We start from the raw sequence: 23,932 nt of genomic DNA, 5'->3' as shown, positions 1-23,932 counted from the left end.
TTTTTTTTTTTTTTTTTTTTTTTTTTTTTTTTTTTTTTTTTTTTATAAGTGATCTTATCGTTCTGTAATTTACTTTTACTATATAAAACCCGATAGAGAAGAGACGAGACTCTTTTATATCAGGTATTACGCGAAAGCAGAAAAGAGGGGTTGCACCACACACACACTTTCGTTTATAATAAAAGAATTATCGTCGATGTAAGGGAGCTTTGAAAAACGTTTCCCCCATAAAGATATTTTTTCCTTTTTTTTCTTTTTTTTTTTTTTATTTATTTTCTTTATTAAGCGCAACTACTTAAACGTAACTCCCTTTTAAAAAGATATATCTTATTTAAGTAAAAGAAGAAAGTATGGTGTACAGAAGAGAAAGAAGAAAAAAAAAAGAAAAGAAAAGAAAAGTAAAAAAAAATACCGGGAAAACTTACCCGTGGTGTTCGAAGAACGTTCCGATAAAATAAAAAGTATGCCGGAGTGTTCTGGTTGAAAGGTCCACACCTACATAGAGGTTCTCGAGGCAACGTTTAAAGTATTCCTTTAATAAAAAGAAAAAAAGGAAGAAGATGAAAAGGAAGAAGAAAAATAGGATAGGAGAGAGAAAGCCGGACTTTCTCAAACGTATAGACCTGATCGACGAGGTAAGAAGATGAAGAAGAAGAAGAAGAAGAAGAAGAACGATGGCAGTTATATGCAATCGTCCTATTAAGAAAAAAACAAAACTTGCCGTGTCTCGATCACTAGGAAGCACGAAAGCACACGCACTCTCTCTCTTCCTCTTCTCGTCGTAGCGTTCTCTCTTTTCTCCTTTTCCTTGTCTTCTTTCGTAGCACGTAAATTCAAAGAAATTCCTACAACTACGACCACGACGACGACGATGATGATGATGATGATGATAGCAGTAACAAGGTAGTAAATAGATAACTCGTAAAAGAAAGAAAATACTCGTCGAGGATAAGGAAACTACTACGCATCGACGAGTTTTCTGTTCAATTTGTACACATGGTGAAACGCGTTAAAACGTTCTATCAAACACCGATGAACAATCATCATGACGGTGATGATCGTTCCTTATCGATTAATCGATAATTTATATAGTAAAAACGCGAACAATTAACAAAAAGATTATTACGATAATTTAGTTGACGATGACAGAATAATAACGTTAACGCAACATCCGAGATTCGTCTTACGCGAACTGGTGTTTACTACTGAAACGGTGATAACGCGCCGACGTGACTCTCCTCTCGAGTCCCCAACGAATCCGGGGGACAAGGACCGGGGTACCCGAGCCACTTCCGAACGGAGTGCAACAGTTCGCCCGATCGAAGCGCCACCACCCCGGGGTTGTCTATTTGTCTTTTTTTAAGCCTTCGGCTAACCCGCGAGGGAAGAATTGTCGTGTTGACTACTCGAGTCACTGCCCGAGTCTGTGCCCCGAGTGTCCTGTCTGCCGATAACGAAGGGATCGTGCGCATGAACATACACACACTAGAACAACCTTTTATATAGTACTATCTAACCTAACCTGATTATGAGTATACTATAGAGAACCGGCTTGTAATCCTTCCATAATCTTTATTCCCACCATTGACTTGTAATAAAATATCGTTTCTTGACCCTCTTTTTTTAATTAATTACATTCGAGTTTTATGATCGGAAATAAATAAATAAATAAATATAAATAAATTTACGTTCTCATCCGCGCGCATGTATATTCCCGCTTGTCATCGAGAGCTATTTTTATTTATTTATATATTCTTTTACCGCGAAAGTGCATCGACAAAGTGTAAAAGTGGGGGAACCAAAAAACCGATGAAAAAATGACCATGCATCTTGTCTTATATTATGTTCTTTATGTATATCCTCTGTGAATAATTATATACACATTTATCCGTGAAATTCGACTTTATGTATGTAACTTTTAATGAATCGATTTCTTTTTAGAAAAATTAATATCTTTCAGAAAATATATTCTAAAAGGACACTTCTGTCTCGCGCGCGATTTTCGAGATATCTAGATTATCTACTGCAGATGCATTTACGAACGAGACTGTTGCACACTCTAGTAGCGAAACTTATAAACAATTTCATTTGTCTATAAGAGATGTATTGTTACGGCTATAATAAAAAGAGTGGGGGTTGCTAAGGCGGGATCTAAAGTGACATAAGTTGGTTACCACGTGTACCGTGCACTGTGTTTACCAAAATTAATGAATTGCAATGGAAGGAGATCTAAAAGTAAAATCAGTATGCCGAGTTTGCGGATGCACAAATTTTTTCAAAGATGCTGGTTTTTATTACTGTGAAACCTGTCAAACACAAAATGATGTAATTATGTGTAAAACTAAATATATAGGAAAAATTATTTAAAGGTTAGGATACAACGTTGTATTGTTTCTTGTTTTTTTTTTTTTCAGGAAATAAGAGAAGAAATATTTGATATGCGTGTAGATCCAAGTACAAAACTGCGAAAGATTAAAATCAAACATGCCGATCGAAAGCACAGTTAATATCATTTTTATTTGTTAAGAGTATTTATTGAAATCATTTCTTGTAATACTAATGAATCATATATAAAATAAATTTAAATGACTATGCAGGTGAACCTCAGGGGTGGACAACGTGGGAAATATATAATTTTGCTTTAATTGGACTAACCGAAGAAATGATTGAACTTGGTGCTTCACCGGATATAAAATTTACAGTATTACAATTGTGGTCAACTTATTTAAGTAAACTTCAAGTGGCATTTACTTCAATAAACAGAAAGTCTTTACCAAAACTTTCTAAACAGTTTAATAAAAAGTTGGTTTATAATGCTGTGACCATATTATGATATGAGCTCAAAAACTCTTTTACATTTATGATTATTTCATTTCAGCGATGCAGAAATTATTTATGGTAAAATTCAATCAAAAAAGAAGATTATTAAACGGTATAAAATGCATACAAATAGTACAAATCAATCTGTAGTTTCTGCTACTCATAGTGGTTACTCATCTGGTACTCATGGTGGTTCACAAGGATTTCACAGAAACAAAGTATCGTATTCTAGTTTATAACTCTTTTCTTTACAAATAGATTAATGAAATCATATTAGAATAATGTTATTCTTATAATTGGTTTTAACAGAAACTCTTGATAAATTCAGATTATGAGAAATACCTGAAATCCCAGACAAATTCTGATGCTATCAGTGCAGTTAGTATAAGTGCATACAGTTCTAATACAGTAAGATCATTCGATAAAGAAGAAAGGTATGTTGTATTTCGAACTATAAAATAAAATCTGCATTTATACTAGGATATTCATTAACTAATATTTTTTATGTAGAGTATCCTTTAACAAATTTGCAAAAGAAGAAAAGAAAAAGATACAAAAATTAGCTAAAAATGTTTCATATATTAAAAGAGTTAAATATAGAAAAAAACATATTACTTCTCAATATAAAACAGGGCCATGTGTAATTACGGGAATTAAACTGTGGGCTATTGTTTATCTTGCCATGAGAATTCATAAAGAACCTATACAGTTAGGTGATATGTTAAGGTACGTAATTATATATTTCTGTTTTTTATTTAATTTTAAAATAAATCATTTCTTGTCTATTAATTATTGTATGCATTTATGATGTGGTATTCTAGGTTTGCGAGAGAGGGTCATATGTCTTATTATAGATTAGATCATTTAATTCCGTCCGAAGTAAAACTATCTCAAAATGATGTGAATTTTTTAACACAAAATACAGAGATAACACATAAAGGTCTTAGAAAGATAGCTGCAAGGATGGCAAAATTTATTGGAATTAGGAAAATGAGTTCTCCGAACCTTTTACCATTGATCAGTCGTTATTGTCAGGAACTAGCATTACCAAGTATGAATATTTTTCTTATATATAAGAAAAAATGTACTCTTATTATCAGTTATTCATTACTAAAATATTTTAGAAGGTGTACTACTATATGCTGAAAGATTTATTGCTCTCTCGCCTCCAACAATGATTTTTGATTTTAAAAAGTCAGATATTCCTAACTATGAAGCACGTGCGATGGCATTTATTATAGTAGTATTAAAAGTATTATTTGGATTGGATGGTATAACAGAGTGTACCATTAGTAAGATAGCAGAACGTATTAATATGTAAGTTATATATTAAATTATTAATATTATTTCAGCCTTCAATTTTTTTATTTGAAAAAGAAATGACAGTTTAATTAAGTAGGTTAAATTTTCATTTATATTTGTATCAAATTTTGTGTCAAAGTACTGCTCTAAAATTAGTGATTATGTATATAAAAAGATGTCATTATAAACAAAATAATAGCCTTAAGAAAAAAAATGAAATAGATGAAACATTTCCAAATGTAATATGTAATAAATGGGAAGAGAAGTATATTTGTCAAAGGGATACAAATTCACCATGTATAATTGTACATGGCGGTATAGGAGACTGTAAAGATTTTATGGTAATTGAGAAAATAACAGCTTGTCAGAAAGCTGCATCTATTGGATATAAAAGATTAAAAAATGGAGGAAATTCTATAGAAGCTGTAGAAGCAGCTTTATGGTGGTTGGAATGTGATGAATTCTTTAATTGCGGTTATGGATCTGTATTGAATGAAATAGGTAGAAATATGTACCTATTGTTTAAAATATATATGTAAATTTAAATAATGACATATATATTAAATATAGGACAAGTACAAATGGATGCAGGTATTATGGATGGAGATAAATTTGAATGTGGCTCAGTAGCAGCAGTTTCAGATATAGAACATCCTATATCACTTGCTAGATATGTTTTGGAGAATCTCCCAAATAATATAATTGTTGGAGAAAGTGCCAAACAGTTGGCACAATTTGCTAATATAAATTTACTATCACATGGGAATATGGTTGCACCAACAGCATATCTTGCCTATAAATTAAGTGAAACAGGAAATTCTGTAGCTGATTATAATGTTGAAGATTTAGAAAATATTCAAGCATTGCAAAGTAATGAAATAACAATCTTACAATTGATCACAAATATTATTTTAAAACTAACTGTCTGTAGGTAGCGTGGGAACTGTTGGCTGCGTGGCATGGGATGGTTGTAGTATTGCTGCAGGAACAACAACAGGTGGCTTGAATAGAAAAATGGTTGGAAGAGTGGGAGATTCTCCATTATTAGGATGTGGAACTTATGCTGATAAAAATGTAGGATGTTCTTTAACGGGTCATGGAGAATCTATAATAAAGCTTGGAATGGCTCGACGTATTGCAGATGATATTAATCAAGGTTACGATCCAAGAACTGCATTACAGAGAAATCTTGATTACATGTTGATTAAATTTACAAAAAATAGCGGTGGTATTGTACTTAAAAAAGATGGATCTTGGGATATATATTTTACATATAAAAGAATGCCATATGCTGTTATTAAAAATAATGAGATGATATTTGGAGCAGATTTAAATGAACGAAAAACAAATGTTTATAAAGATCTCGATGCAAATGATTTTTGTTAATATGAATATTCCTTTGTAATAATTTTTTTTGTGATACTGTGTTATTTTTTTTATTTCTTAGAATATGTAATTCATATGTTTTTTTTTGTTTCAGTGTAGGTAGCAAACAAGATGTACTTGATACAAAATTATTTAGTTTTTGCGAATGGCAAAGATATATCGAATGTAGAAAAAATATTTTAGTTAATAAGCATTATCCAACAAAATTAAAATACGACCCAACGTTACCGCTGAGCAATAATATGTACCTTAATTTCTTGGAATTTATTAAATCAAAAAAAGATGGAGAAAATCCAGAAATTAATAATTATAAGCATCTCCTTCCACGAGATCTTACTGATGCTATGAAGCGGTGTTTTGAAAAGTTAAATCAAGATAATAAACCATCAGAAGACGTAACAATATTTAATCCATCATTGACGCCTCTTTACTCTTATCTTCAACAACTATGGGAAAATTCTTCTAACAAAATTCCTGATATTTTAAAAACTGACTTTTATGAAACCAAAGTTGGATATATGACAAATATCAATGAGTGAGTAAATTTGAATATATATTTATTCACGTTTATGGTAACAGTATTTATATCTAATCGTTATTTTATTTTATTTTTTATTTTTATAGTTTTCAGCAACTTGCTGCACAATGTAACATAAATTTGATAATTGTAAACTCCAGATCACATTTTATCAATAAAATTGTACCTTACTTTGAACGAAATAAGATGCAAGAAGTGTCAAAACTTAAAGAAGATGTTCAAATATGTGATTTTAACGAGTCAGAAGAAGAAAATATAAAAAAAATAGAAAATTTTGTTTCTTATATAGATAAAAATATACCTTGTTATACTAGAGTTGACAATACAAAATTACAATATTTTGATGACGTACGAAATTCATTAAAAATGAATACAAATTTTAATCATAACGATCATAATGATTTTATATTTGGAGATGTATTACCAGATGGTAAATTATTAATACCCGAAGAAAATGAAGCTACATCGGATGATGATGTATTACATTTTAAAGACACAATTAAACAAAAACCTGATACAATGGATATAGATTTTTATCAGAAATATAATATCCAATTAACACAATACGAGCAAGAATCAATACTTAAGCCACAAGAACTGGAAAGTATTGAAGATTTTATGAAACGTAAAATGCATCGATATCGTAATTCGAAAGGACAATTCATGAAAGCTTCAGAAGTACAAAAATTAATGAATAGCTATAATTTTATAAAACCTAATTTAATAGATAATCTTAATTTTTATGACTTACATAATTTTACTGGAATAAATTTAGATAATGATAATTTGGATAATGATAATTTGGATAATAATGATTTGGATTCATTTAATGATCTTGAAATGAGTTTATTCAAAGTGCCATGTGATATATCAAAAAATGAAGAAAAAATATTTGATCGAAAATATAATTTTAATAGCGATTTAAATAATATGAATAATTATTTCGATTTATCTGATATATCCATATTAAATGATGACATTTTAGAACAGAATCTAGATATAGATGAGACAAAATTAATTTTAAAAAATGACATAGATTCTAGCGAACAAGAATCTGAAAACATGAAATTTTTCTGTCCCTGTGAAGATTACTGGATGTATCACTGTATATTTAGTCGTGTAAAAGCAAAAAACTTCGAATTATTTGAAAAAGTTTTACCAAGAAGTTTTCGTTGGCTATTAAATGAATGTGCGAATGTTTTGGAGATGACTACAGAAGAATTGTATGAAGAAATTTGTACGATAGAAAATTTTTACTCGCAAATTCTAAATCCTAATAACGTATTTGACCATTTTACGAGAATACATCGTAGTCTTATTATTAGTAAATGGTGAAATTTATTTTATAGTCTAAGAAATTTTATATAAAAATGTAATTATATATGTAGCTGCATATAATAAAAAAAAAATAGATTTTGTAAGATATCTAATTGGTTTATAATTATCTTATTTATCTGTTATTTTGTATTTTATTCGTATCTATAAACTTCAATCTCTTATTGTTAATCATTAGTTTATATTTTATTTATTAATCATTACTGTAGTTAATTAATGTGCTTAGCAGTACAGTTAATATACAAAGCAGTTACCTGTACGAAGGAGAGAGTTTTGATTTTCATTCGTTGAAAATCGAAATAATACTGATTCGATATAACTCGATAATCGAAAATCTACTATTACCGACGGTAGGTAAGAAAAAGGTAAAGCACTAGGTGCAGAGATACTAACAGTTTCCAAAATTTAACACAGGTGGTGCATCAATGTTTTGGATTGGCATCACATAACCTTACATATATTGTTAATATGTTTTATATTTTAACGTATAATTATTTTTAACAATAATATAATTTATTATAATACAGTTCTATTTACAAAATAATGTGGTGGTACTTTATAACAAAGTAATTTTGTTTTATTAAATAATATTAACTTAGTAGTGATTTGTAAATAATCATTATGAGTCAGGTTAATAGCAATGAACGATCTAGAAAAGTAAGTAAATTTAGTTGCATTTACTATTTTATTATTTAATTGTATGAAAGTAAGCGTATATGCATGTATATAAATAATATAATATTATATAATATGTTTAGAGATACAGAAAAGATGACGAAGAAGAAAAAAATACTTTCTCCGACACTGATGAGGATTATGTACCATATATACCTATTAAAGAACGAAAAAAACAACAGCTTATTAAACTTGGTAAAATCAATCAGTTAAAAGAAGAAAGTGCAAATGGTGGTATTGGAAAAAGTAGCAGTGAAAATGAAAAAGACGACGCAGATGATGATAACGGTCAAGTTTGGGGCCGTAAATCTAATATTTCTCTTTTGGATCAACATACAGAATTAAAAAAATTAGCAGAAGGTAACTCATGTCTTAAAATAAGTATAAACTTACCATTAAATAAAATGATTAAAATATTAATGTTATTTATATGCAGCTAAGAAAGAAAGCGCTATGGAAAAACAATTAAAGGAAGAAGAAAAAATTTTGGAAAGCGTAGCTGAAAATAAAGCTTTAATGGGTGTTGCTGAATTGGCAAAAGGTATTCAATATGAAGATCCGATTAAAACTAGTTGGCACCCTCCAAAATTAGTACTTCATCTTGGAGAAGCCAGACATGAAAGAGTTAGAAAAAAATTAAGAATTTTGGTAGAAGGAGACGACGTACCTCCTCCATTAAAAAGCTTTAAAGAAATGAAATTTCACAGAGGTATCTTGAATGGTTTAGAACAGAAAGGAATTACTAAGCCTACTCCAATACAAGTACAAGGAATACCTACTGTGTCAGTAATACATTTATCCCACTTTTATTGATTTTAATCTTTAATATCTCATTGCATAATTAATTCGTGATTTTTTAACAGGCTTTCTGGTCGTGATATGATAGGTATAGCTTTTACTGGAAGTGGTAAAACATTAGTATTTGTTTTACCCATTATAATGTTTTGTTTAGAACAAGAAGTGGGCATGCCTTTTATACGAAACGAAGGACCCTATGGTAATTACTTAAGTAATTAATATAGCAATATATTACTAAAAGTCATTTTATAATGTTATAGGTCTTATAATTTGTCCATCACGAGAATTAGCAAAACAAACTTATGACATTATTCGGCATTACACAAATAGTTTAAGACAAGCTGGTTGTCCTGATATACGTAGTTGTTTAGCAATTGGTGGAGTACCTGTATCTGAATCTTTAGAAGTTATTAATAAGTATGTAAGATACAATTGTCTTAACTATTAACATGCATTTAATTACTAATAATAACTTAATATCTGCAGAGGTGTACATATAATGGTAGCTACCCCAGGACGTCTTATGGATATGCTAGACAAAAAAATGGTTAAATTAAGTGTATGCAGATATTTATGTATGGATGAAGCAGATCGTATGATAGACATGGGTTTTGAAGAAGACGTGAGGACAATTTTTTCTTTCTTCAGAGTATGTATAACAGATTAATATTAAAGTAAAATTATTACTAAGATTTTAACGTGAAAATAAAAAATATTCTTATTCTATATAGGGCCAAAGACAAACTTTACTATTCTCCGCAACTATGCCAAAAAAGATTCAAAATTTTGCTCGTTCAGCTTTAGTCAAACCTGTAACAATAAATGTTGGCCGTGCAGGTGCTGCTTCAATGAATGTTATACAAGAAGTAGAATATGTAAAACAAGAGGCAAAGATAGTATACCTTTTGGAATGTCTTCAAAAAACTCCACCACCTGTACTTATATTTGCTGAAAAAAAACAGGATGTTGATGCTATTCATGAGTATTTACTTCTAAAAGGTGTAGAAGCTGTAGCAATACACGGAGGAAAAGGTAATAATATTTAAATAAAACATTTGTCATGTCATAATAATTCGAAAATATTTTACAAAATTCTTCACTTGTAGGCTTTTTCAATTTCAGATCAAGAAGAAAGATCACGTTCGGTTGAAGCGTTTCGCGCTGGCAGAAAAGATGTATTAGTTGCGACAGACGTTGCTTCTAAAGGTCTTGATTTTGCGGACGTTCAGCACGTTATAAATTATGATATGCCAGATGATGTAGAAAATTATGGTAATATGAATTATCAAAAAAAATCAGTAATACATTTTTAAAATAATATATATTTTCTCACGTGGAGCATGCAATTAAGAAAATAATTTGCTGTGTTTCAGTACATAGAATTGGAAGAACTGGAAGATCAGGGAGAACTGGAATAGCAACAACATTTATTAATAAAGCAAATGATGAATCTGTCTTACTTGATCTTAAACATTTATTAATGGAAGCCAAACAGAAAGTACCACCATTTCTACTTGAACTTTGTTCTGAAAATGAGAAATATCTTAATTTGGGAGGTAAAATAATATCTACAAATTTTATTAATTATTCATTCTTTACTTCAATAGAAATCTATACTGTTATTTAATTTTGTAGATGAACGTGGTTGCAGTTATTGTGGTGGTCTTGGACACAGAATTACTGAATGTCCTAAACTGGAAGCTATTCAAAATAAACAAGCATCGAATATTGGCCGACGCGACTATTTGGCCAGTAATGCAGCTGATTATTAATGTATATTCTTCTCTTTTTATAGTTTATAATAAATATAGTATTTTATTATTTTATATTATATCTATCTATCTTTCAATTTTTTCAGTAATAGTCTACTAAGTCTTTATACATTTTAATGTACAATTATTATATATATATATTTATACACTCTTTCTATCTAATTTATTTTTACATTAGAAGCAAGCTATTTCTCAACACCATTTAAAATACTTAATTTCTGTTTAATTTCCAGAGCAAGTTTATATCCGAGTTCTGGTCTTCTATCTCTTCCTTCGACCATAGCTTTAACTTGACTTGAATTCACTATTACTCCATTATTAGCTATTACATTTGATTTTGTTTTTTCAATATCGACTAGATCGACTCCACGGCTACAATCATCAATAAGAATAGTACGATAACCACTTGTCATTGCATCAACAGCAGTAGCACCTACACAAACATCATATGCCAATCCACAAATGTATATGTCTGTAGTACCTATCTCTTGTAATTGAGAAGCTAATGTCGTTTCTGTTAATTTTTTATTATCCCAAAATACGGAATATGAATCTACTTCCGAATTAGTTCCCTTGTAAATTTTTATAGCATCTTTAACAATTTTTAAATCTTTATGAAGTTCAGCACCCCATGAATCCTGAACACAATGACGAGGCCATAACCTTTGCTTTATTGTAGGTGGCCCTTTAAATGTTACAGTGTCATATACTTTGATCGTTTCCTTAGTTATGCCATTGCTTTCATCAATTTCCCTATAAAAAGAATAAGTAATATTACATATATAAAGAATTTTTAATAAAATAATATATAAAGAATCTTATTAAAATGATACCTTAGAGATAAATTATCAATGAAGGACACATGATCTACAGGATGCCAATCAAGCGAATAAAATACAGCATCAAATTGCACTGTATCTAGTAGACGATTAATAGGTTCAACTACTTCTAAACCGTCATGTTGTGCAGCACAATGTTTAATGTTTAAAGATCCTGATATAAAGTCATTCTGAACATCCACAATGAGGAAAGCATTTTTCGGACGTGTGCACACTTTAATCCAAAGATTCCAGCAGATCTGAATATATAATAATAAATTATTAAAATACTTCTTACTTACTTATGCGTTTAGATATATATAAACATATTTATACACACTTCAAATTCTTCTTTATCTATCATTCCATCATGATTTAGATCAAAGATAGAATATATTTCTTGTAATTGTTCTTCTTCAAGCGTATAAATATTTCCAAGATTATTGCGAAATAGTGCACAGCATATAAGTTTAAATTCTGGCAGAGATAGAAATCCATCTTCATCCTTATCAAAGGCAGTAAAGCATGCATCCATGTTTGTCCACTTTGGCTGGTCGTTTCCAAGTTATTTGTTTAATCAATACTTTAGCTATTTCTATGCAAACACCTTATAAAGGACTATTTAACTAAAATATAGTTATTAATGAAATACTGCAGTATTGTATATATGCATTCTTTTACTAGTAATATAGGAAAGAGATTATTGATTACTGCTGTCTTCATTTTGTAAAGTAGTTACAATCAACAGAACAACCTTTATATCATATCTACTTTTTACCATATATCTTATTCACGATAACATAAATTATTCCTTATAAATTTTCATATGGATCAACAATTAAGATAAATTAATACAGTAAAAAATGTAACATTTTATTTAAATATAATTTACATGTCTTTTTTACTAGATTGAATATATAACAAAGAATTATTCTTTAATACGTTTTTATTAAATTTGTATAAGTCTTCGATGTGTTAATAATGATATATCGACTATTGGTTCAGGTAGCAATAATTCGCTCACCTTATATTTCATAGATTCTTCATAAGCATACGTTATAGATGTGTCAGTTAATTTCATGTTACACTGTGACAAAATTAAAACACAGTTCCGAAGGCGAGCACATACTTCACGATTTTCATGAGGTACTCTGGATAAGTCTTGCGTAAAACCACCTTCTGATTTATCACTGTCTTGTGTATTAGCACCAATCCATACATAGCCATTATTTCCCAATATTAAACTAGCTCCATTCTCCAAATTGTGAAAATGTGTTTTTTTCCTCTTTATAAGAGCAGGTGGTACTTTTAACATTATCCCTTGAGACAATTTACCATACTTTAAAACTCTTGTATGTAATGATAGAGAACCATCTACGAAAATACTTTGTACTTCTGCACAAATAAGATCTCCTTCTTGTAAATAACGTCTCATTGTTTGCTCATCTTCAGTAGATCGTCTTCTCTGTAAAAATGATAAAATTTAGCGTACACTAGTAATATATATACAAATAATGTTTATTCAAATAATACATTTCTTACCAATTCACCTCCAGGTAAATTTACGCTGGATAGTAATAGAACAGAATCAAGTTTTGAATTTGTATCAACCTTCCAACGCTTTTGTTGTACTTCAGTTATACGTCCAACAACAACATCACCAATCTCACCCTGATAACGCGCTTTGAATGGTCGTATTGATATTAATTTATTGACTTTTTCTAAAACACCAGCAACTGAAGCTCTCAGTGTATTTTCATCATCAACATAAGTACCATGACCCCTAATATAATTATATTAAATTTTTTTAATACATTTGTATGCTGATGAACATGGTTCATTATTTTATCATATTTTGTTACCTTAAAAAATTAGGTTGATTTGATATTTCTTCTCCAGGAGTGTAAAATCGTGGTTGTACATTTTCACTTGTAACTGTACTCATATCTGCTCTATCTACTGCTAAACGGACAACAATACTCGGAATCTCATCCATTGTGCCTTTAATAAATTATTTATTATAAAAATTATTATGAGAGAAATAATTTATATTTTCTCTACAAAAAGACAATAACATTACGTTATTTAAAAACATGTAAATATATTATACATACGTATATATAAGAAAATAACGAAGACAAGAATATAAAAAGGTTAAGTTATTGTTCAGAAAATAATAAAAACTATGAAAAACTATAGAGAGCGCTGAGCTCATAAATAGAAACGATACGGTATTATCTTATTCATTGGTTACTAATTTTTATAACAATCTCACGTGACACTAATACGTAATTAGCCCGTCAGAGAGCAGTAGTGAAGCATTTATTACTTTTTAGCTTTCGTATCATCTATCTTTGTCAATTTTGCTTAATGCTTTGATATCTCTGTAGTCAGTTCGTGTCATAGTAGTTGATAGTGGAATACTGTTTAAAAAAAAGCGTAATAAGAAGTATCTCATCATTTTAAAGAATATATTTAATTCCCTGACGACTAATAAATAGTACAATTATTTTATTAGTAATTCAATTTTTCTTTAATGGCTGTGTTTACATATGAAACACGAACAATATTATAGTCGCTGTACGTAGATAATTGTTTCATGCAATATCAAAATTTTAAACGTACAAATGTAAAGGTCATGTATTGCAGTGTACGGTTAAAACCATTATATTACTACTGTATAAACAAATTATTTCAATCAATGATGTTCGATTATTACATTTAATTGTTACAATGTAAGCATACAAATTGGACATGACAGAAAATTCATTATCTGATATGATTAATTTAAATTTAAAGTTAAAATGGAGATTATTATTTTCCTTCTTAATATATTTTATATTAACTACAAAAAATATGAAAATACATATTTATTTGCTTCATAAAAAATTTGTTTTTAGTAGAATGAAATTTTATTTTTATTAAATTTTTAAATAATTATTTCTTATGTATATATGATTTTAGAAATCAAAAATGACTACCGCAAAGACAAATTCAATATCAGGAGAGGAAAGTAGCGAGGCTTCAGATGAAGAAGTAAAATCAGAAATAGAAATGTCTAAAAAATCAAGTACATCTTTATGCAAACTTGATGAAAAAGGCCGATTAAATCTTGACAATATATTGTCATCCTTTAATGGTCCTGTCGGAGAAGAACAAGCATGGGCATTATGTTATCAGGCTGCTAAAACCTTGTCTTCTCTTCCACAAAATAAATGTTATAAGCTGTCTAAACTATCACAAATATTTCTTCACAAGGATGGTGATGTTGTTATAGGTATGTACCATATTTTCTTATTCTTTTATCTTTTTAACTGTTAAAGGTTGTTTTACAAATTTATTTCATTATTTCTCCAACAGATACAAAATGTTCAATTGTCTCTGAACGAAAAGTAAGTTATAGAAAACTTATCAATTTTAAGTATTATAATTTTATATTACTTTTCTCTATAATATAATAAATAATATTATTTTCTAATTATATAGGCGGTTTATTATTTGGGGACTATAATTTTTAAAGCTCTTGATTTTGGCTCTAAGAAAGAAGAAGAGAGAACTTTGCCCCCTGCTTTGGAAAAGCTTATTACACTAATGACAAATTCAGAGCAAGGTTGGATTACAGTCCATAAGTCTATATACATATATCACATACACACACACATAATCATGTTTCAAATAATAATTTATAATATTAATTGCAACAAAGTATTTCTTATACAATTCATATCATTACATAAGTTCTTATTTATGAATGAATTATTGTTAATAGATTCTAGAACTGATTGTGAGACAAATACAGAACGTTTGCAAGAAACAGATGATGAAGGTATCGAGAGAGATTCAGGAGAAATGGATATAGACGAATTCGCTATGGAAGAAACTAATTCCTCTTATGAAGGAAATTCATCTACATTCTCCTTGAAGCATGTTTTGAATGTAAGTTTAATATATTTCCTTACATATAAAATAGATATCGTTACGTACCCGAGTCGGTCAGAGACCGAAAGTAGTGAGATTAAGATTTGGTCCTTTTGTCGGATGACTATTAGGAAATAAAAAGAAAACGTCCTAGAACATAATAATATATTTATAAATAAACCATTTTTTTTGTACTTGTGTAAAATAAATTTAAATGATTAACTTATAGTTATGTACTATACACATGGAGACTACAACCGAAGTAGCAGAAATGCATTATCGTGCTGTAATAAGAGCTTATGTAGCAGAGGCATTGGAATTATCTCAATTTTTAAGAAAAGTTGCAACAAACAAGCTTCACGATAGAGAAAAACCATCGCCTACTACAGATAATGCAAAACATGGGTCGACATCGTTGCACGAGTTAGATAGATTTGGTTTCAATGACTGGGTAAGTTTTATAAAAAAAGCACGAGATAAATTCTTTATAATTATCTGTCAAATCTAACTTATCCTACGCTATTTATCCAACTGGCATAAAGTAAATATATAAAAGAAAAAGACAATAAGTTGCATCGATGTATGCCAGTGTTTTTTGTTTTCAGTGATAAGATTTTTAACATCTATTCATTTGTGTGTCTGCTATTATAGACTGACATTAGGATTTGGAGAGCTATACAAGTACGTCATTAATGATAATTGTGTGCATAGTATAAACTGATGATGCTAGCATAATCATAATAAAAAAATTTTATGCATGTCGCATGATTAGATATATATATATATATACATATATATATACATAATGCATATAAACACACATTTGATAAATTATTTAAAACAGATTACATAAATAGCTTTTGAAACTGTAATATAAAAATGATTGAGTATACATTTTCAAAGGTAACACGTGTTATATTTAAACATAAAATGGCATTTACAGGAATTCACTCGTTTCGTTGCGCGGTATTGATGCAACATATTTGTGTAAATTTTTATATATACACATATATGTAAAGTATCGTTGAATTGTGGTATATAATATATTCACAGGCAAGATTTTGGGTACAAGTTATAAGCGAGTTAAGGAAAGGTGTTAAATTGAAAAAAGTAGAAGCCAATTTACAATCTCGAGGACAAGGGCAGAGACGAGGTGCAGAATTTGAATTAACCCCTTATGAAATTTTAATGGATGATATTCGGGAGCGAAGGTATCGTCTGAAAAAGACACCATCGCCGACACCTCATTCAAAGAAGGACGTTCACGCTATTATTCTTGAATTTATTCGAAGTCGACCGCCTTTGAAAAAGGTAAAAGGAAATTTTGATTGATTAAGAAACAACATTGCAAAATCATTGCAAGCATTGTTAGGAAATATATATTTGAATAATCTCTCTCTCTCGAATATATATCAATTTTAATATTCGATATTTAAAATATTAACAGGCATCAGAGAGACAACTACCTCCTTTACGGAAAGAATGCACTCTACGAGAATTGCTGATGGAGAGTATAAAGAAACCCCCGAAGCCTTTACGATCATCACGTGAGAGACGGCAAGCTCCTACGATTGAAGAAAGAGCACGATCGAATGGTGAGTGTAAATATTTTATTATTTATTCGATATATTTCGCTTTTAATATTGAAAGATTTTGAACGTTGCGATACGTTTACAATTGACATCACTACACCTATGCACGTAAATAATAAACGTCATCGAAAACATACTCAGCTTTATCCTATCTCATATATCTTATAATAAAAATACGTTAAGTGTTAATTATCATTGTATAAACGATTGTAATACAAAAATTAGAGGAAGATTAAAGTATCGAGTGTACTGCAGCAGACACATGCACCTCTTTTATGAGGTCACGTATGCGCATTGATGTTGAATTCACTGGCAGATCGTACAGTATGCACGTGTGACGGGTACCTTACACGAGTATGTATGCTGTATATATATATATATATGATTCATGTATATATATATATATATAAATACAAGCGGAAAGAAGTAAAAAACCGTGGCTCATGCGCAGCGAACGACGCGCGCAATTCTAGCGTGAATGTGTACACGCTTGCACGATTATGGAAATGATTAGGCGGTTGCTTTAAAATCTAACGTAATCAAAAGGAAAGTATGCCAGATCAAACGTGGCATGTTTCTAGACGGTTTATATTCAATTTCGATGATTCTATAGATACCTACATAGATACTATATGTAATAGGGTATATATGGAGCAGCCCATGGGTGCTATTTAAAATGTTGTAGATGTGGTAAAGTAACTGCATCGTATTTTTGCTCACCTGTGGGGCTGCTTAGATCAGAATTACTCTGAATGAATCATGATTTGGGGCGCTGTTAGCTGGCTGGCTGACTGGCTAGCTGGCTAGCTAGCTAGCTGACTAACTGTAAAAAGGGAGAGACTCCGTCGACGATCAATAACCGAAAGTGTGCACCACCAGTGGAGAGAAAGAGAAAGAGATGACGAGGTGGCGACTGTGGCGGCTGAGACATTCACCGAGTCGCGATCGGAGCATAGTAGTAACGCGAGATCACGATCGACGCTTACCTAACAGACGTTCCATAATCACCCTCTATTTTCACTCGCTTTCTAATCGACCAGAAATAGTTAACTCTTCATTCTTCAGTTCCTCCCTCATAGTTTTCTGTTTTCCACTTGTACGCTTAGAAAAAGGGGAGAATTCGTTCGGTCGTGAAAAAGTCTATCCGAACTCTCGACTCGGTTCGGAATAGGTCAAGCACGTCGTCGAAGATATATCCGTATAACAACGAGAACACGTGCCTTTAACATTTTGTCCCTGCTGTGTCGAAGAGGGAACGTTCCAATTACCGTTCTTTTCTTTTCTTTTTTTTTTTGTAATTATTTGCAAAGTCGATACGAATAAATAATACTACGTGCGGAACAGAACAAACATTTGATCGTTCGGACTGTGTACTTTACGGAAGGTTCTCGCGATTATTTTTGGAAGATAAATATGAAGCGTGAACGAAATGATAATGGCGATATAATTGTACGTGCTCGTCTTGAGAAAAAATTATTTATATTTTAATTTGTGTCAAGAAGATTTGTCTTATTGGATTTCGAACGATTTCGCGTTCCATAGGGTTGAATTTAAATATCAATGATTTTGCTTTTTTTTTAAAGTCGCGTAATAATCAAAGGAAATTTGAAATTATCCTAAATTCTAAATGATAATAAGGGATATATCAAAAAGAGAAAGAACTAGAGAAAGAGTGATGTTACTCGCTGTAGGTGGAGAATCGCGTAGAATAGTGCTAGGTGAAGTGCCACCGATTCAACCAGAACAGGAACAAGAACCTGCTCAGGATGTTGCGGCTCAATGGTTGCAGTCCGATGATCAGACCACGACGAAAACTAGTCTTGTTCCAGTACCACAACCACGTCAAAGGATCGGAAAATTTGAGATTCGCGTGCCAGGAAATAGGAATCGTAAGTCGTGTAGAAGACGCATTACGACGACAGGTAATCATCACATCTCATCGCATTAAATAGAATCTGACGAAGTACCACTTCAACATATCAAATATTATTCTTCGTTTCAACGTTTATATATACGAAGAATTGCTGCTGCTGCTGCTGCTGCTACTACTGCTGCTGCTACTGCTGTTTATTATCTGATTTTCTCTAAAAGAGATTTTTATTCGCAGGCGTTGTGTATAGTTAGTATTTTCTTTTTTTTTTTGTCCAGGCGTTTGATCGGTAATTTTCTTGCTAAATTTATTTCATTTAATTTTCTAGCTAAAAATTAAAAGTATTTCGATGTATTATATATAAATATATCCATGTTAAACCATCTTTATTTATCCCTCAACGCCATTCGTCTTTTTCGTACATATATACTTTTCAATTTGTAAAATTACGTATTTATTATTATTTATGTATAAAATAAATAGATTTTTTTGTTCGTAGAGACAATCTAATTAAATTTGGATATATATATAAATGAATAATAAAATTTACGACGATAACATATAACGTGTCGCATCAGTCATATTTCATTAAGCTCTGACAAGCATACATCTATACTTCTGACGCTTCTTGCTTCTAATTGCATTAAAGAATAACTTAAGATTGAAAAATTAAATTTACAGAACAGACATCCGACATTAATAACATGAAAGAAAATGGGTCGCCGACCGTACCGAAACCTGCTCGTAGAGATTCCGATAGTTTGAATACCAGACGGACTAGAAAAATAATCCCCGTTGATTTTGATTTGAAGGTGGGCTGTATTTAGAATTTTCTTCCTTTTTTTTCTTTATGTCGAATTAATTTGAAACAATTTTCAATTAAAATATAAAACATTTGGACATTGTATACAGCTCGATGCGGAAGACGAAGACGATGAAGATTATAACGATGAATTAAATGTAACAAGATTCGAGGAAGAAGACGAGGCCTATGATTATTCATTTGAAAATCGTGATATTCCAAATGATAATAAAGATCATGATCATGAGAGAGACGACGAAGATGTGGATTCAGCGAATCCTTGGAAAAAAACTGGTGGTCTTCGGCTTACGAGAAACGAGTATCACCGTTTCTGCGATACTCAACTGGAATGTAATGATATCCGTATATAATTTATTTTCAAGAGTAAATCTTTTTATATAACAATTAACCGCATGTATAATTTTACACTTTAACCTTTAATGCATGAAAGACTATTTAATTGACCTTTGTTATATTATTCATTAAAGTTAAATGTTTTGGTTCTAAACGCGTTAAAATAAATAATTTTTAAAAAAATATTTATATATATGTATTATATAAAAATCGATAAGTACGCGCATCACATATGCAGAAGCACACAAACACATTAAAATATTATAAATAATCATGTGATATTATCTTTTAATTCACAGCATACGATCTTGCAACTCAGTGTCCTTCTAGAAGGGCTTCTGCAAGAAAACATGCAGCCAGGCGTAATATAGGTCTTACATCTTTTACTGGGACAACATCTCTTCCGCATTCAAGACCTCAAAGTCGACAACATGCAAATATAACAGGATCTACTTTGAGTCAAGGGACTAGTCCAAATATTAGTCTTAATCCAAGTCCAAGTCTTAGTCCTCAGCCTAGAGCTAGACAACCTCGAAGATCGAATACGGTTGTTGAAGGAAAAGATAGTACTGAAGATCGAAACGTTGATTGGCAAGAAGATAATACACAGGTACAAAATTCATGAAAATTATGAAAACAAATTTCGTAGAAATAGAAAAATGATATTGTTTGAATGTTAATTACAATATTGTTTAGAAACCAACCTTGGGTGATATGTTCTTTGATGAAAGACTTTCATTAACGTTAGAAGAAATCGTACATATTCGAAGCGTATTGACTAAAGCCGAATTGGAATCGCTGCCTGTTGAGGGTCAAGTAAAAGAAGATGTCGAAAAAAGACGCGTTTGTTTCTTGTGTCTGAAAACAAGATTTGGTTTATTAGGGCCATGGGGTCAACGTTGTCGTCTTTGCGAAAGAACAGTTTGTGTTAAATGTTATTCCAAAGTTCGTAATATATATCTCAACAATATTCTTTTGTTTAAAAAAAATCTCTTTATTTTAATTGTAATTAATAATAATAATTATAGATGCGGATTCCAACCGAACATTTTGCTCATGTACCAGTGGTATTATTATCTCCTGGTTTATTGTTATCGCCGTCATCTTCAGAACCAGATACAAGTGGAAAAAATTCTTGGTTAAGAGGTACAGGAGCAGTTGGTTCAGCCCCAGCTTCACCAGCTTCTAGGCGTAAAGATTCTGCATTACGAAGTATAACACCCTCTTCGACTCCTGCCACTACACCTCTTTCGGCCATAACACCAACTTCGATTCCTTCATCTAATTCTCGGCGAGACATTGATGCTTGTACAGCAGAAAAAAGGTATAGCTCACACGATATATATATATGCATGCATGTATATATATATACTTTCGCTCGATTTATAAGTATTCTCAATATAATAATGTATTTATAGAAATTATAAAGGAAGTGGTAGTCCAGCAACTACCACATCTACGAAAGCATTTTCAACATTTGCTAGTCCAAGTTCTGAACAACGTTTGGCGGCAGAACGATTAAGAGGTGTTGCTATGGTTGTCTGCCATGACTGCCGCATCATGGTGATACAAATTATTAAAAGTTCTAGGACAACTCGGGCTACGATACGCAACAATGTTATTTCTCGTCTTACTTTAAGTCTTTCGCCTGCATATGTTTAAAATATTTTTACTGAGCTAAAATCTAAAAAAATATTCCAAAGCTCAGTTAAAAAAAAAGAAAAAAAAAAGACAACCCTGCAGTTCTTCTAATAATGGAAGATAGATAATCCTAAAGACAAAAAATCAATATAAGATATTGTAAGAGATGACCTGTAGATTATAGATTCTTTTTTCTTGTACAATATCACTGTTGATCTTCCACAGATACATTCCAAGAGGTAACTAAGCACAGTTTCAAATCTGTGATTATATCTTTGGCATAAACAAAGAATAAAGCAGGGGATGTATATAAATCTTAAAATGTATTGTTAAATGAGTTTAAATTATATGAGTAACATTATTTTCTTACATTTGTTTCAGCTTGCGCTAAGCGTAATTATATTAAATTTTACAAGAAACAACTATTCATATAATATATTGCACATACCTTCATTAGGAACATTGAAAATGACAATTTATTATATTTGAATTAGCAATATTTTCATACATTTTTAGTCCTTATATACAAGAATTACTAATGCATACAAAGCATTTTCTATTGCTTGCCCGATCAAATGAAATTTCATTCTAATATATTGATTATGTTATTTAAATAAGAATCCAATAATTTTTCTGCCCTGCTGCATAAATAATACTAAAAATCTATATTATTAGGAAACTAAAAATCATATATTGTATAGAAAAGAAAATATTATATTATAAAAGAGTTATCAATTCATCAATACTATTACAGTTCAACAAATTAATCTAATAAATCAGAATAATAGTAATATTTGGTATAGTATATAAATATATATTAATGCTTGAGCATAAATTGTTAATGCATGCAATTTAAAAGATATATATTGTAGAGTGTCACTTTATGTTTGCTTACAAAGCTATTGTCCTATTTTGTACTTGTGTAATAATTTATTTTTTTTATTCCAGTACCTGAAAGATTATTAAATTTAAGTTTATGTTACTAGTACAGAATTTATATTTTATTTATCATACAATATCTACTTTATTTAATAATATGAATATAATATTAATTATATCGATTCAGCCTAAATATTTTTTTACGGCATATAAAAAATAATAAATATATATTATTTATTGCTTTTTATATATCGTAAAGATTGAAGTATGATTTAATTATTGGATAGTAATATATATTCGTCCTGCTAACCCTATTTGTAAAAAAACAAAGAAGCAGGACAGATATATGCTTCAACCCAATATAATGAATCAAAGTTATATTTCATTTAAATGTATAATGGAAAGTAATATTGAATCTGTACGAAGTTTGAATTAGTTTCATATGAGAAGTAAAACTTTATCATATCATATTACTCTACAATAATAATACTTTGCTCACATTAAAATGTATAATTATATGTAATATATATAAAATACTAATTTATTTTATCGGTTGAAAAATGCGGCCGAACTAGTAAGCCTACAAATTATTAAGATTCTTGATTTTTGCAGTCTTGTGCACAATAGTTAATTAATTTAAGTTATATTTTTTTATATGTGCTTATATAATATTTAAATGAGATTAAATTTTATTTATACTTTTTTGTACACTAATTTGTTCTTGTAAATTAATTAAATTAGAATGTACACTATGAAGTTAAATATTTTTCACCATTATTGCATATATTTATATATTTTACCTACTATTAATTAATTATAACTGTTTATATGTCAATTTATTTTTCACAGTATTATTATTTATTCAATGATAATATTGTTTTTAGTAAGATTTATTTGTAATCTGTTGCATATATTAATATAAGAAACATTTAAAAAGTAACTTATTTTTTTTATTTTATGTATAAATAATTTAAAATAAATTGCAAAAGGAAGAGAGAGAGAGAGAAACAGTCAGAGAGAGGGAGAGAGAAAGCGGATGAAAGATTACTAAATGTAAAATTACATTCATGTGGTCTGCATTGAAGTTGCTATGAAATGTTCAAATATAATAAAGTGAACGTTTATCTGAACGCAATTAAAATTGTCACAAAAATAGGAAGTACAAACATGATCTGATAATTGCTGCAAGTTGTGATATGGAATAGTCTAATGTACAAAGATTATTACAGTTGAATTTAAATTGCGTTAAAATTGTAATATATTTTAAAACCTAATTGTAGAAATAATATTTGAGAAAAAAAATAAATTTATTAATGTATAATAATCAAACAGTACACAACTATATATAATGAATATTGTTTATTAAAAAATGGATTTATTTATTTTTATGGAGAAGGTGATTAATCAATATATAATTTTCTGTAAATTGTTT

The 23,932-nt window shown here is 30.0% G+C and overlaps 6 protein-coding genes across 12 annotated transcripts in view; 4 read left to right on the top strand and 2 right to left on the bottom strand.

Annotated features, from left to right (window-relative positions):
* The window catches only part of LOC106784790 (protein phosphatase PP2A 55 kDa regulatory subunit), a 40,201-nt gene extending 39,670 nt beyond the window's left edge, over positions 1-531 (bottom strand). Inside the window, exon 1 of the mRNA XM_014744674.1 lies at positions 426-531. The gene's annotated coding sequence lies outside the window, so the exon portion shown is untranslated. The remainder of the gene's footprint in view (positions 1-425) is intronic.
* A 1,613-nt stretch (positions 532-2,144) lies between these two features.
* On the top strand, positions 2,145-7,424 carry LOC106784816 (TATA box-binding protein-associated factor RNA polymerase I subunit B). Its single transcript, XM_014744748.1, has 10 exons — positions 2,145-2,325; positions 2,415-2,502; positions 2,598-2,802; positions 2,879-3,038; positions 3,130-3,254; positions 3,331-3,546; positions 3,642-3,871; positions 3,945-4,137; positions 5,603-6,043; positions 6,133-7,424. Exons 1-10 carry the CDS (start codon positions 2,218-2,220, stop codon positions 7,379-7,381), a joined length of 3,015 nt encoding a protein of 1,004 aa, XP_014600234.1. The 5' UTR covers positions 2,145-2,217; the 3' UTR covers positions 7,382-7,424.
* LOC106784817 (isoaspartyl peptidase/L-asparaginase-like) lies at positions 4,260-5,133 on the top strand. Its single transcript, XM_014744749.1, has 2 exons — positions 4,260-4,623; positions 4,693-5,133. Exons 1-2 carry the CDS (start codon positions 4,284-4,286, stop codon positions 5,055-5,057), a joined length of 705 nt encoding a protein of 234 aa, XP_014600235.1. The 5' UTR covers positions 4,260-4,283; the 3' UTR covers positions 5,058-5,133.
* Positions 7,425-7,815: 391 nt separating the features above from the next.
* On the top strand, positions 7,816-10,683 carry LOC106784814 (ATP-dependent RNA helicase abstrakt). The gene is made up of 10 exons (XM_014744745.1): positions 7,816-8,038; positions 8,140-8,416; positions 8,493-8,838; positions 8,920-9,053; positions 9,115-9,271; positions 9,341-9,503; positions 9,586-9,886; positions 9,977-10,126; positions 10,228-10,410; positions 10,490-10,683. Exons 1-10 carry the CDS (start codon positions 8,003-8,005, stop codon positions 10,624-10,626), a joined length of 1,884 nt encoding a protein of 627 aa, XP_014600231.1. The 5' UTR covers positions 7,816-8,002; the 3' UTR covers positions 10,627-10,683.
* A 46-nt stretch (positions 10,684-10,729) lies between these two features.
* On the bottom strand, positions 10,730-18,647 carry LOC106784789 (exosome complex component RRP4-like). Of its 3 annotated transcripts, none has more exons than XM_014744670.1 (7): positions 17,675-18,647; positions 13,307-13,445; positions 12,987-13,227; positions 12,469-12,909; positions 11,785-11,994; positions 11,460-11,704; positions 10,730-11,379 (listed from the first exon to the last, which is right to left on the bottom strand). In XM_014744670.1, exons 2-7 carry the CDS (start codon positions 13,438-13,440, stop codon positions 10,812-10,814), a joined length of 1,839 nt encoding a protein of 612 aa, XP_014600156.1. In that variant the 5' UTR covers positions 13,441-13,445; positions 17,675-18,647; the 3' UTR covers positions 10,730-10,811. The 3 variants fall into 3 exon arrangements, with proteins under 3 accessions (XP_014600156.1, XP_014600155.1, XP_014600157.1); XM_014744669.1 differs by lacking the exon at positions 17,675-18,647 and adding an exon at positions 13,559-13,631; XM_014744671.1 differs by lacking the exons at positions 10,730-11,379; positions 11,460-11,704; positions 11,785-11,994; positions 17,675-18,647 and adding an exon at positions 13,559-13,623 and having other exon boundaries at positions 12,300-12,909.
* On the top strand, positions 13,835-23,250 carry LOC106784788 (protein spire). Of its 5 annotated transcripts, none has more exons than XM_014744664.1 (16): positions 13,835-14,024; positions 14,409-14,721; positions 14,805-14,836; positions 14,931-15,054; positions 15,214-15,380; positions 15,592-15,813; positions 16,014-16,043; positions 16,416-16,673; positions 16,810-16,957; positions 18,646-18,876; positions 19,506-19,636; positions 19,737-19,977; positions 20,280-20,590; positions 20,677-20,925; positions 21,009-21,304; positions 21,399-23,250. In XM_014744664.1, the coding sequence occupies exons 2-16, from the start codon at positions 14,418-14,420 to the stop codon at positions 21,640-21,642; spliced, it is 2,988 nt and encodes a 995-aa protein (XP_014600150.1). In that variant the 5' UTR covers positions 13,835-14,024; positions 14,409-14,417; the 3' UTR covers positions 21,643-23,250. The 5 variants fall into 5 exon arrangements, with proteins under 5 accessions (XP_014600150.1, XP_014600149.1, XP_014600151.1 ...); XM_014744663.1 differs by having other exon boundaries at positions 13,835-14,179; XM_014744667.1 differs by having other exon boundaries at positions 13,836-14,179; positions 18,646-18,843.
* Positions 23,251-23,932: the final 682 nt, after the last annotated feature.

Source organism: Polistes canadensis, unplaced genomic scaffold (assembly GCF_001313835.1).
Source record: "Polistes canadensis isolate GaletaPanama2010 unplaced genomic scaffold, ASM131383v1 scaffold_40, whole genome shotgun sequence".
In the NCBI taxonomy this organism is placed as follows: Eukaryota; Metazoa; Arthropoda; class Insecta; order Hymenoptera; family Vespidae; genus Polistes; species Polistes canadensis.
The sequence above is the reverse complement of the archived record's forward strand: the minus strand, read 5'-3'. Positions and strand labels throughout refer to the sequence as shown.

What these genes read in the sequence shown, in the direction of transcription:
- LOC106784788 (XM_014744664.1), top strand. Translation starts at nt 14,418, where the DNA reads ATGACTACCGCAAAGACAAATTCAATATCAGGAGAGGAAAGTAGCGAG. An exon ending in GTGTTAAATGTTATTCCAAA is followed by an intron (nt 20,926 to 21,008) that starts GTTCGTAATATA and finishes TAATAATTATAG; the next exon opens with ATGCGGATTCCAACCGAACA. An exon ending in GCTTGTACAGCAGAAAAAAG is followed by an intron (nt 21,305 to 21,398) that starts GTATAGCTCACA and finishes ATGTATTTATAG; the next exon opens with AAATTATAAAGGAAGTGGTA.
- LOC106784789 (XM_014744670.1), bottom strand. Translation starts at nt 13,440, where the DNA reads ATGGATGAGATTCCGAGTATTGTTGTCCGTTTAGCAGTAGATAGAGCA. An exon ending in AATCAACCTAATTTTTTAAG is followed by an intron (nt 13,228 to 13,306) that starts GTAACAAAATAT and finishes TAATTATATTAG; the next exon opens with GGGTCATGGTACTTATGTTG. An exon ending in ATTTACCTGGAGGTGAATTG is followed by an intron (nt 12,910 to 12,986) that starts GTAAGAAATGTA and finishes TCATTTTTACAG; the next exon opens with AGAAGACGATCTACTGAAGA.
- LOC106784817 (XM_014744749.1), top strand. Translation starts at nt 4,284, where the DNA reads ATGTATATAAAAAGATGTCATTATAAACAAAATAATAGCCTTAAGAAA. An exon ending in ATCTGTATTGAATGAAATAG is followed by an intron (nt 4,624 to 4,692) that starts GTAGAAATATGT and finishes TATTAAATATAG; the next exon opens with GACAAGTACAAATGGATGCA.
- LOC106784816 (XM_014744748.1), top strand. Translation starts at nt 2,218, where the DNA reads ATGGAAGGAGATCTAAAAGTAAAATCAGTATGCCGAGTTTGCGGATGC. An exon ending in TCTAAACAGTTTAATAAAAA is followed by an intron (nt 2,803 to 2,878) that starts GTTGGTTTATAA and finishes ATTTCATTTCAG; the next exon opens with CGATGCAGAAATTATTTATG. An exon ending in TATATGACAAATATCAATGA is followed by an intron (nt 6,044 to 6,132) that starts GTGAGTAAATTT and finishes TTATTTTTATAG; the next exon opens with TTTTCAGCAACTTGCTGCAC.
- LOC106784814 (XM_014744745.1), top strand. Translation starts at nt 8,003, where the DNA reads ATGAGTCAGGTTAATAGCAATGAACGATCTAGAAAA. An exon ending in GTACAAGGAATACCTACTGT is followed by an intron (nt 8,839 to 8,919) that starts GTCAGTAATACA and finishes ATTTTTTAACAG; the next exon opens with GCTTTCTGGTCGTGATATGA. An exon ending in AGATGATGTAGAAAATTATG is followed by an intron (nt 10,127 to 10,227) that starts GTAATATGAATT and finishes GCTGTGTTTCAG; the next exon opens with TACATAGAATTGGAAGAACT.